The following is a 13,183-nucleotide window of genomic DNA, read 5'->3' on the forward strand; positions in this document are numbered from 1 at the left end:
GAAGATACAATTGATTCCATTAAGTCAAAGTATTCAACATTTCCCCTAAAGCTCTACAACATTACCACATCAGCAGAGCATTACCAGATGCTTCCTCATTAGCCTATATTTACAGACAGACAATAAGAGCAAAGCAGGAGGCCTTCTGTACATTGCATGTTAATACATTCATGAATGTGACCTGCGTGATGTGTACACTGCACTGCTGGGGTTTCGATGTTCAGCAACTACCGACTCACGTGCCCCCCCCAAAAAATTCCCAGCATGCTTGCTATAAACCCTCCGCATGACGTCTTGTGATGACACGTATCTGTGAGGAGTGGACACATCCTCGCTCCAGCTGCGTCCTCATGCAAGAACATGACCGTGTGGCAGAGAGTAGGACATGGCCCTCTTGTTGTGAGGGTGGCCCGTTTAGGGTTGGATGTTAGCATCACTATGAATTATTAATTTACAGGAAAGTGTTGAGGGAAGTAAAAAGGGAGGAGAGAAACAGACAGACAGACAGACAGACAGAGTGCAAGAGAGCAGTGATGCAATATTTACAAGACCGAAGCCTGCAAGTGATCTTGTACTTCCACCAGCTTTCATGGAAACCTTAGTATCATTCATTTAAATCAATTACTGATCACATGAAGCTAATAGACTCATCATGATGCATCCATGTGCCGAAGAGCAGGTCAGTGGAGGGTAGATGAGTAAAAACTCCAAGGCTGTGTTTCAAATGCACCTGTTGATTTGTGGAGATTTTACTGGAATGAGACAAAACCTAAATGTGAGCTTTACATGGCTCAAACTCAAAGCACCACTTTCTTTTATCTCCCTCCCCTCCCCCCCCAAAAAAAATAAAACACCATTGAAGCACCGAGGAATATCTCAGCCCTGTTGACTGACCAGAGGCATTACCCAGTCAAGAGAGACTTGATCAAGGGGAAAAAGAATTGTAATCATTGCTAGTTAATGAGCGACTTCAATTTTCAAAAGACAGTATGTTTAATGTTAACAGGAAAAGACTGCCTCCTTCGCCGGCATGATGAATAATTCATTGCACATCGGAGGGAACCTAAAATACATAATTACTGGTTGACTTATCTAAGCTTTGATTCTGCCATATCTGACATCAGTGCTGCTTAAACTTTGCCGTATCTTTTTAATAACGGCTTATTAGCATTCAACAGGGGCAGTGAGCAATGGCTCCTGGGTAGAATATTGTTTTTTTGGAGTATTGCCCTCTGCGTTTTACAGAGGGTACAACAGTGTAAAGCGCAGACACAAAATCACGTCAAAACCACAATGAGGAAACAGACCTATTATTGTCCAAAATCATTTCAGTTGTGAATGGGAGCCGAGTTTCTGGTCTTCTGGCTATCTCTAGTCCAGAGGGAGAGGCTTACTGTGGACATATGAAAGAGGGGGATTCATGTTTTGAGGACTGTACTGAGCTCCAGTTGGACCGCCTGTAGGAAATGTCATTTTTTGTGTGCATGCTTTTTTTGGGATCACAGGCCCTGCGGTGGCGGGTGCAAACGGTACACCAGATGGCGAGCGACAGAGCCAGAACCCAACCCGGCGGTACCAGAGAGGGGGAACACTTGGCTTCAGCCCCTCTACACTGTTTTAAGGGCACCCACAATCTGTTTCCTTTAGACAACATAAGCCAAGGGAATAAAGGACTTGGAATGGGTGCTTGTGCTCCACCACACTTTTGACAAGACCCCCACTGTGACAAATTGGTCTGTAATGACATGTTCATGAAAACAGTAGTTAGTTAGATTTATAAGGAGAGTTTCTTGTTTCCTGCAGAGCTGGTGCAGAGCAAAGTTGAGTAATCCTATTATATTTTCCATAATTGCAATATACAGGTGCATTCCATTTTCAGGAACTAGCACACCTCCTTGTGTTTAAAAATATCCAAAAACAAGATAACATTGACATGGATAATAAATCAAATGAGTGCTTCTGCCCAGAGAGAAACAGAGACAAAGGAAGCACACAATACTGTAGCCTATAGCACAAAATGTAAACAAGCACAAAAAAACAACAAATGTGGTGGATAACCAGTATTTACATGAACAAGTATGAGAGACTTTTATATTGGTTGTATATTGAGGAAATAAACAAATCACAGAATCGAGACTGAGGCAATTGCAGTACAGTAGAGAGAGAGAGAGACTGTTTAAAAGCAACACATCTAAGGGAACAAGGCAATCTGTACCCTGCTCCCAGACTAATTCCATTACAGCAAGCCACACAAACCTGCCCACACACCCTCCCACATGTAAGAACCGTGGTGCAGAATGCACACCAAACACAGTGTTTATATTCGTCTGAACATCTGAGTGTCTTTTTCCCATTTCTATTTTCAATGTGTGGACCTGTTCAACTCTGTGTGTGTGTGTATTCAGTATTCAATGTTAAATCCCTGTTTTTATGCAAGTCTGTGTACTTTTCATGTGTGTATGTCCTTTTGTGTAAATACCAGTCAGTTGAGTCTTTGTACTTGTTTGTTTATATGTATGTGTGTGTGTACCGTCTGTGTCTGTCCCGCTCTGAGCGGGAGACATGGATTTACAGTTAAATGCTCCTATGTGCCAACTGTCAGCGTTGACAACTTTTGTGTGGGTGGTTGAATGAACTGTGTTTTGACGGGAAGCGGGGTGGATTGCATGGTACTGGCATGGGTTTTTTTGTCAAACAAAAACGGATTTCCCTTTGTGCAGGGGACAGACGACTCCACAGCTACAGGAGGAAGAAAACATGTACTTGACAGGGTGCTTTGTCCCTATCTCCGTGCAAGATGGAGACAGTTGTTGAATACCTTAGTGCTGCCGAAATACATAACACTCTACGAAATGAAACTGCCATCTTCGGTTAACCCTAAAAACGCCAATAGGGGTCATTTTTGTATTAATTAATGACTGCAAAGAGACACTGTCTGTTAAGCATTAACACTTTCTTTTATTAACCTTTTGTAACACAAGTCAATTGTTTAAATTACCCTAAAGTAAACATATTTTTAGACAAATTCACACATTTTAGTCAAATTTGATCGATATGCGCAATATATTGGCACCGGTGCCATCAGACTTAAATGTAAATGTAAATGATATTGGCACCGGTGCCATCAGACTTTGAGCTCGAACTCCGGAACGCTATGGGATATCAACTCAGTTCCAATTGCATCTGAAATATGACACTCAACTTTGTATAAAGACATTGACTGGAAGCTAAATATGTATTTACAATTTGTATTTTTCAGTTATAGTGGCTGCCATGCCCTCCCCCCAATGGCCAAATCTGGGGTGGCTCCATATCTATATTTTTTCAGGGTACATACATCTCTACCTCTGTGCCAAATTTGGTCCTTTATCACAAAGTTTACTATTGAGTCCACGTTTTCAGTTTAGTATACAACTAGTATACTAAAGAGAGATTATTTTTCATTTAAAAATAGGTTTCAAAATGATGACATTATTTAACCCTTGTGGTCAAAATGTACCGTTTTTCTTCAGGCTACATTCCAAACAATAGTTGATGATGGGCAAAGGGTTTGACGTTGATGTCCCATATAGCATGGGTTAAACCGGAGCAAAGCCTTCTAGTTTGGTCCCCAATGGCAAGGTGGATGATGGTTTGTCATTCATCTAATGAGTCTGGAAATGTGTAGAGTTTGAAAAAACAAATGTTTTCGTAAACATTTTCTGAATCATAACACAGTCCCAGCAACTGTAATTATGGCTTTGTACAGTATGTTGACAACCCTTGTGAGGTATGTTGTTGTACATATCCTCTCTCTTAATCTCTCACCTTTAGTCTCTTTCCCATTCACTACATTTTCAATTTTGGTATGAACCTAACACATGCTGGACACCTTTTGTCATACATGCTTAGAAAAAAGGGTTCCAAAAGGGTTCTTCGGCTTTCCCCATAGGAGAACCCATTTTGGTTCCAGGTAGAACCATTTTGGTTCCAGATAGAATCCTTTTGAGTCCCATGTAGAATCCTCTGTGGAAAGAGTTCTACATGGAACCCAAACAAAAAGGTTTCTACCTGGAACCAAAAAGGGTTCTCATATGGGGAAAGCCCAAGAACCCTTTTGGAACCCTTTTTCCCGAAGACTTTACCAGCTGACACAACCAGGCAGATAACCAACTGAGGAAGAAAACCAACCAATTGTAAGCTGGTGTGGAGCCACAGCAGATGGACAAAAGTCTTGTAACACCCATACGACTAGCCCATTACTTTAAAATGGGATATAAATCAATTCTGACCAGATTACAGATATCCACAGTCCTCACAAAAGGCAAATCTGCTTTGGCCAACAAAGGATCCCTGAGCCAGTCTGGAGCTGTGACAGGGGCCCAACCTGCTGTATACTGCAGTATACAGACCTCTATTGGACTTGGAATCGGATCTGGGTTCAAATACTATTTGAAATCATTGCAAATACTTTAGCTGGATTTGATTCAGCTTGCCTGGCAAAATGGAACTAATACAATAGTCCCAAAAGTGTAAGCACCACCCATCTTGCACTTCAGGCAGGCTATAACAAATGCTGAAATAGTATTTGAACCCAGATCTGCTTGGCCTTTTACATCAATAGTAATTTGGGGTGTGTGCAGATCATTGTGTATTTGTATGTGTTAGGGGCTTACCCAGACACAAAACTTTCTTAAACAAAATGTGACCACATTTACATTTAGCAGAAAAGAGCGGCTCTGCAGAATGACCGATTAATAAAAACACAAAGAACTTGGTGGCAACAATAAGGTTTTTAGGGTATTTTCTGACTCAAAGCTAAAAAGTGAAATGTTCTGTTAATCTCTAGATGTGTGTTCAAGGTTACTCTGGTATTTCCCCTACGGTTTTAACTTTCTACTGAGACCTCCTACTGTAGCGCACAGTTCCTCCCTCTCTGTGATCTTGAAAAGTAGGTACTCTGAATTCTTTTAGAAATGCTTTCTTTAAAATAAATATCAGAGCTTCTTTGTGATTAATTCTGTCAGATGTTTGTGATTTGTGCTTTTCATCTATTTTTTTCTCTCATCTCCATAACGATGTCATGCAGAGATACAATTCCCCAAAATATCAGAAAGGTGTCTGTTCCTTGTATTCCATTAAAATCCTGGTATCATCTATAGGTTAATGGGTCCCGTACATTGCAGCCTGCATCGTAAGCCGGACACACAGCGACGGATGACCCACAGATCTCCTCCATCCGTCTACACTTCCCTTTCTCATCCTTTCCTCGTCTCCCTCTACCTCTGCAATCAGCTTTGCTCTCTTCTCCTTTCAAACTGCTCCTGGTTCTCTTCTCTTCATCCCACACACCTTTCTTACCACTACCGTCCCTCTGTTCTCTCCTCTCTTCTCTCTCCTCTGCCCTGATAGCCTGAGGGGTGAGGGTAGATACGCCAACTGCACAATATGCAGTGGGTTTGTTTGAAGCCATTATTTCATAGGAAACATCAGAAAGAGAAAAGCTCCTGCTTGGTCTTTCTTGTCTTTATCTCTGGGGATTTTCACATACTGCTCTGTGTCGAGTTCGCTTATATAAACAATATCAGTTGAAAGCTCTTGGTAAGAGGCACATATACAGGGAAATGAATACCTGAGTGACGTTCCACTGATTGAAGCACTTTTCTTTTTCTTTCCCTTTCAACGCCCCTTCCTCTACTACCACCACAGTAATACCAAGCAGGTCAAACATGCCTCATTGAGCTCCACTTGACAGTAAACATAGCCAATCAGCATCCTTCATCGAGACTGCCAAGAGCCACAGGTATGCACTGCGTGGGTTGAGCACCTGAATGACTCTAGCCTACTCACACAAACTAAAGAGCAAAATGATGAAAGGTTGGTAACTTATTGATACAGAGAATGTAACCCAGAGTGATTAAATGAGAATACAAAATACATTTGCTATTGAATTTGCAGAGACATTTGTGCCCTGCGAACACAGTCATTTGTTATCACTCATTATATTTGATTGAGCTCAAATGCTCTGTCCAGACAAATGAATGGACATTATTTCAAATGTTTTTAATAGCAACAGGCTAACCGCAATCATCTCAACCTGAGCCAAAAGGGATGAGCTGCGGAGTACATTAACTAGCAGCTCAATCCCCTAAATTCATGTAATTCCTCCCTCCTCCACATGATAGGCAGTTAGGAACATGTACAGTGACTATGATAACCAACAACTATAATTTGTAGCATGACAAAAACACATTAAATTAGTTAGAGATTAGCAGTAAGCAGACAATGAAAACCTTGTTAGGCAAGCTGCAATCCAGCAATTGCAAACAACACACTTCACCTGTCCTCATTTGCATACCCTAAAAAAGTGCACACCCTAAAAAAGTGTAAAAATCAAGTTGGTGATACTGAAATTTCCAGTTTGCTGATTTTAACCATTGGACCATTTGGGGTAAACTACAGTATGATGTGGTATAGTGATCATCTTCATGCCAGGCATGTCCTACCTTGACACAATCCTAACTACAGAGTATGAAAGAGTGAGTGACTTTAAATCTGAGAAGGCTTTTGTTCGTTTAAAAAAAAGAATATTTCGACATGAAAGAGCAACGTCGGCTCCCTACACCCTCACGTCAACAAAGAACAAAGCTTGAATCCAAGACCTAAAGAATGTCAAAGTCTTCCAATTAATTGGAGGCAACTATATGCAGCTCTTATTGTGATTAAAAGTTTTCCTGACACACAAAGCAGAAATGGAAAATCTTCCCAGCATAGAAGAAGTTGGTCAAAAAGAGACAGTAATGGGCCCCCAGAGCATACTCTGGCTATTCTGTAATAACAGAGAAAGGCAATCGAAGTTCATAATTGTGGCCCATACTAGGCCTTACTTACAGTATAAAACATATGTTGTTATTATAACTAGAACTCTGGACTATTTTTTGTAAAGGGGGTCATAGAAATGAACAAACTGGATCGCAAGCCACCCACAAGGCAAAGCATGCCCCCTTTACCGTGGTGTCAAGTGACCTTTTACTGCCTGTAAACATTCCCATCCGTTTCCCACCTTATTTACTAAGGATGCCATCAGCACTGACTTGTTTGGGCTGGAATCCCCCAGACAAAAAGGCTCTCAAAACAAAAACAAAAATAGCATTCAAAGTCAAACTCTTCTTGGGGTAATAAACAATAAATGCAGGTTAGCGTTTTTCATCATGAATCTTGTTCTGGAGGCAGCTCTGCAGGGTGGTCACGAGCTGACACATTTTAAACCTAACTTTCACCCTAACCACACTGCTAACCTTAATGCCTAACCCTAGCCTTAAAGTAAGACCAAAATGCATTTTTTTCATAAATAAAATATATTTTACCAATTCTGACTTTGCATTTGCCCTATCTAATCGCTCAGTTCTGCCTCCAGGCCAAGACTCATGGGACTAAACGTCAACATGCAGAATAAACAACAAAATAAGTCACCACAAACAGTTACCTGTAGACGAAATACAAAAGATATGTAGTCAATTCTTCAGAAACTCAAAATAACAGAAATGTAATTGGGCTAATACAAGACAAAGGGTCTTGATCACAGGCTGGTAAACTAGGGTTGTGCCAGCAGGGGATCTGAAATAACAGTAGTACTGAAAAGGCACAGGGTAGCACAGCTGAATCATGTATTCTCCACAGACGGCGGAATTATCCGAGGATTAATGAATCACATGGATTCAAAAGAAAGGATAATAAGTACAGCTTAACCAGAAGGGGGAAAGGGCAATTCTTCTTGACAAATAAGCTAAGCCATCTGACCAATTTAGAGGGTGCATCTGACTGACATGGCCATTCTTTGGTTGTAACGCATCGTTTCAAGATTTCTTTGTGCCAGGAGGACCATGATCAGCTCAAAATGTGATAGTGAACAACCTCTCTCCATTACCTGACCTGTACATCGATGGCGAGAACGGAGCAAACGGAATGGCATCAAACACCTGGAAACCAATGTGTTTGATGTATTTGATACCATTCCACTGAATCTTCTCCAGCCATTACCACAAGCCCGTTCTGCCCAGTTAAGGTGCCACCAACCTCCTGTGCTGTACATACAGTGAAACAGACAAGATGTAAGGAACACCCCCAAGACAGTACGTTCCTCGTCCTCGCAATTGGATAACAAGATTTAAAGGTCCAGTGTAGTCAAACATGTAATTTGCCTGGGTTTTCTATATACCAAAACAAATTGTATGTGATGTGCGCCGAATACAACAGGTTACTGTGAAATGCTTAATTACAAGCCTTTGACCAACAATGCAGTTCAACAATTAGAGTTAAGAAAACATTTATTTAATAAACTAAAGTAAAAAATAAAAAGTATATTACCACACTATGAGGTTGGGATACTACTGTGAAATTACGAAAATTATGTTAATCAGTAGAGGCTGCTGAGGGGAGGACGGCTCATAATAATGGCTGGAACGGAGCAACTGGAATGGCATCAAACATAGAAACCGTGCATTTGATACCATTCCACTTATTCTTATCCAGCCATTACATTGAGCCCGTCCTCCCCAATTAAGGTGCCACCAACCTCCTGTGATGTTAATGCCTTTTTAGTATAAGAGCTGTTTGAAAAGACCACCTGAAATTTGAACCTGTTGTGGTGGGAAGGAGTTTTGGCCTGCCCGGTGATATCACCAGGTGGTAAATAAGTTCATAGACCAATAAGAAAGAGAGTTCCAAACCTCTCTGCCAATAACAGCTAGTTTTCAGATTCCCCATCCCCACTCAGACAGTTCGAGCAAAAATATTGCTTGAGAAATTGCTCTTTGTTTTAAGAAGCTATTTTTGTTTATTTTTGACCATTTTACTTTGAAGGTACTTAATTGTTACCCAGAAATGATTTGATATTGAGATAAAAACAACTGCATTGGACCTTTAAAGCTTCAACGGTGACCGTGCAAGAGCATAGAAAAACTCAGTTGTCTCATTTACTGTCACATCCATACATACACTAGTGGAATGATGCAAGCTTGTCTTCGCATGACAACAAGCTGTACCTGTACGTTATGTGCAGAATCTGATGTAACTGACACCACACAGGCAAAATCTAGGAATAGACGGCCAGTGGCCAGATGCCCATTTGGACAAATCTCCTTCATCTCCAATGTACTGATTTACCAACCAGACTGACACAAGACTCACCCAACATATTTGAACAGGTGTCAAATACAGAAAATGAAATTTAACAACCAGCTCTCTCAGCAATACAATATACAGTATATTGTATACAGGCATTAGTAATAACTATAATAAATCTACTTATAAAATCTGGTCTTGCTGGAACAATGCTAATGATAATGAATAGCTGACGTAAACTCACCCCATTCCGTATAAATGTACGCAACCGTGACATTCAAACGAGGCTACAAAGAAAAGAATGGGACTGTAGCGACTGTGTTGACTTCAAAATCAAATCAAATTTATTTGTCACATACACATTGTTAGCAGATGTTAATGCCAGTGTAGCGAAATGCTTGTGCTTCTAGTTCTGACAATGCAGTAATAACCAACGACCATTGTTTAAAGTGGCTAGTGATATATTTTACATCAATTCCCATTATTAAAGTGGCTGGAGTTGAGTCAGTGTGTTGGCAGCAGCCACTCAATGTTCGTGGTGGCTGTTTAACTTCTTGAAACTCCCCATCCCGGATCCGGGATCGTGACTAAAGCCTCAGGCTCATTAGCATAACGCAACATTAACGATTTCTGAAAATCGCAAATAAAATTAAAATAATGCGTCTGCTCTCAAGCTTAGCCTTTTCTTAACAACACTGTCATCTCAGATTTTCAAAATATGCTTTTGAACCATAGAAATTGACTAATTTGTGTAAGAGTATGCAAAGCTAGCATAGCATTTTGTGTAGCATGTAGCACGCAACATTTTCACAAAAACCAGATAACCAAATAAATAAAATCATTTACCTTTGAAGAGCTTCTGATGTTTTCAATGAGGAGACTCTCAGTCACATACCAAATGCACAGTGTTTCCTGAAAGCGTCTGTGTGTAGGAGAAATCGTTCCGTTTTCTACATTGCGTCTGGCTACCGAAACGAACCGAAAATTCAGTCACCTACAACGTAAAACTTTTTCCGGATTAACTACATAATATCGACCGAAACATGGCAAACGTTGTTTGGAATCAGTCCTCAAGGTGTTTTTTCACATATCTCTTCATTGACATGCAGTTCGTGGAAGCTTGCTTTACTCTCTGTATCGTATGGAAAAATACTGGCAGGTGACTTTTGCGCACCAATTTCGGCGCAGGACACCGGGCGGACACATGGTAAATGTGGTCTGTTATGGTCAATCTTCCAATGATCTGCCTACAAATACATCACAATGCTGCAGACACCTTGGGGAAACGACAGAAAGGGTTGACTCATTCCTCTTGCGTTCACAGCCATATAAGGAGACCATGGAAAACAGAGCCTCAAAAATCCTTGTCATTTCCTGGATGCCATCTCATCTTGGTTTTGCCTGAAGCTCACGTTATAGGGCACGCACAGAGAAGATCTTTGTATTTCTGGACACGTCAGAGTGTTTTCTTTCGAACGGTAGCAATTATATGCATAGTCGAGCATCTTTTTGTGACAAAATATCTTGTTTAAAACGGGAACGTTTTTCATCCAAAAATGAAATAGCGCCCCCAGAGCATCAACAGGTTAACAGTCTGATGGCCTTGAGATAGAAGCTGTTTTTCAGTCTCTCTGTCCCTGCTTTGATGCACCTGTACTGACCTCGCCTTCTGGATGATAGCGGGGTGAACAGGCAGTGGCTCGGGTGGTTGTTGTCCTTGATGATCTTTATGGCCTTCCTGTGACATCGGGTGGTGTAGGTGTCCTGGAGGGCAGGTAGTTTGCCCCCCGGTGATGCATTGTGCAGACCTCACTACCCTCTGGAGAGCCTTACGGTTGTGGGCGGAGCAGTTGCGGTACCAGGCGGGGATACAGCCCGACAGGATGCTCTCGATTGTGCATCTGTAGAAGTTTGTGACTGCTTTTGGTGACAAGCCGAATTTCTTCAGCCTTCTGAGGTTGAAGAGGCGCTGCTGTGCCTTCTTCACAATGCTGTCTGTGTGGGTGGACCAATTCAGTTTGTCTGATGTGTACGCCGAGGAATTTAAAACTTACTACCCTCTCCACTACTGTCCCATCGATGTGGATAGGGGGGTGCTCCCTCTGCTGTTTCCTGAAATCCACAATTATCTCCTTAGTTTTGTTGACGTTGAGTGTCATGTTATTTTCCTGACACCACACTCCGAGGGCCCTCACCTCCTCCCTGTAGGCCGTCTCGTCATTGTTTGTAATCAAACCTACCACTGTTGTGTCGTCCGCAAACTTGATGATCGAGTTGGAGGCGTGCATGGCCACGCAGTCATGGGTGAACAGGGAGTACAGGAGAGGGCTCAGAACGCTCCCTTGTGGGGCCCCAGTGTTGAGGATCAGCAGGGTGGATCACCACCTGGGGGCGGCATGTCAGGAAGTCCAGTACCCAGTTGCACAGGGCGGGGTCGAGACCCAAGGTCTCGAACTTGATGACGAATTTGGAGAGTACTATAGTGTTAAATGCTGAGCTGTTGTTGATGAACAGCATTCTCACATAGGTATTCCTCTTGTCCAGATGGGTTAGGGCAGTGTGCAGTGTGGTTGAGATTGCATCGTCTGTGGACCTATTTGGGCGGTAAGCAAATTGGAGTGGGTCTAGGGTGTCAGGTAGGGTGGAGGAGATATGGTCCTTGACTAGTCTCTCAAAGCACTTCATGATGATGGAAGTTAATGCGAGTGTAGCGAAATGCTTGTGCTTCTAGATCCGACAATGCAGTAATAACCAACGAGTAATCTAGTCGTTTAGCTCCGTTTCCTTAGCTTTCTTGGGAACAGGAACAATGGTGGCCCTCTTGAAGCATGTGGGAACAGCAGACTGGGATAAGGATTGATTGAATATGTCCCTAAACACACCAGCCAGCTGGTCTGCGCACGCTCTGAGGGCGCGGCTGGGGATGCCGTCTGGGCCTGCAGCCTTGCAAGGGTTAACACGTTTAAATGTTTTACTCACGTCGGCTGCAGTGAAGGAGAGTCCGCATGTTTTGGTTGCGGGCCGTGTTAGTGGCACTGTATTGTCCTCAAAGCGGGCAAAAAAGTTATTTAGTCTGCATGGGAGCAAGACATCCTGGTCCGTGACGGGGCTGGTTTTCTTTTTGTAATCCGTGATTGACTGGAGACCCTGCCACATACCTCTTGTGTCTGAGCCGTTGAATTGCGATTCTACTTTGTCTCTATACTGACGCTTAGCTTGTTTGATTGCCTTGCGGAGGGAATAGCTACACTGTTTGTATTCGGTCATGTTTCCGGTCACCTTGCCCTGGTTAAAAGCAGTGGTTCGCACTTTCAGTTTCATGCGAATGCTGCCATCAAACCGCGGTTTCTGGTTTGGAAATGTTTTAATCGTTGCTATGGGAATGACATCTTCAATGCACTTTCTAATGAACTCACTCACCGAATCAGCGTATTCGTCAATGTTGTTGTTGGACGCAGTGCGGAACATACCCCAGTCCACGTGATGGAAGCAGTCTTGGAGCGTGGAATCAGATTGGTCAGACCAGCGTTGAACAGACCTGAGCGCGGGAGCTTCTTGTTTTAGCTTCTGTCTGTAGGCAGGGAGCAACAAAATGGAGTCGTGGTCAGCTTTTCCGAAAGGAGGGTGGGGGAGGGCCTTATATGCGTCGCGGAAGTTAGAATAGCAATGATCCAAGGTTTTACCAGCCCTGGTTGCGCAATCGATATGCTGATACAATTTAAGTAGTCTTATTTTCAGATTAGCCTTGTTAAAATCTCCAACTACAATGAATGCAACCTCAGGATATGTGGTTTCCAGTTTACATAGAGTCAAATAAAGTTCGATTAGAGCCATTGATGTGTCTGCTTGGGGGGGAATATATACGGCTGTGATTATAATTGAAGAGAATTCCCTTGGTAGATAATGCAGTTGACATTTGATTGTGAGGAATTCTAAATCAGGTGAACAGAAGGACTTGAGTTCCTGTATGTTGTTGTGACCACACCACGTCTCGTTAATCATAAAGCATACACCCCCGTCCCTCTTCTTACCAGAAAGATGTTTGTTTCTGTCGGCGCGATGCTTGAAGAAACCAGCTGGC

General features: G+C 42.4%; 1 protein-coding gene across 2 annotated transcripts in view; it reads right to left on the minus strand.

Annotated features, from left to right (window-relative positions):
- Positions 1–13,183, minus strand: part of LOC135522875 (apoptosis regulator Bcl-2-like) — a 67,527-nt gene that overhangs the window by 50,037 nt on the left and 4,307 nt on the right. Inside the window, exon 2 of one of the 2 annotated variants that reach the window (XM_064949528.1) lies at positions 12,507–12,673. The exons of the other annotated variant lie outside the window; for it this stretch is intronic. Within the exon in view, the coding sequence (XP_064805600.1) occupies positions 12,620–12,673 (54 nt within the window). The 3' untranslated portion in view covers positions 12,507–12,619. Of the gene's footprint in view, positions 1–12,506; positions 12,674–13,183 lie in introns of those variants that run through there. 2 annotated transcript variants of the gene reach the window in all.

The sequence above is a fragment of the Oncorhynchus masou genome, chromosome 30, assembly GCF_036934945.1.
Source record: "Oncorhynchus masou masou isolate Uvic2021 chromosome 30, UVic_Omas_1.1, whole genome shotgun sequence".
Lineage (NCBI taxonomy): Eukaryota > Metazoa > Chordata > Actinopteri > Salmoniformes > Salmonidae > Oncorhynchus > Oncorhynchus masou.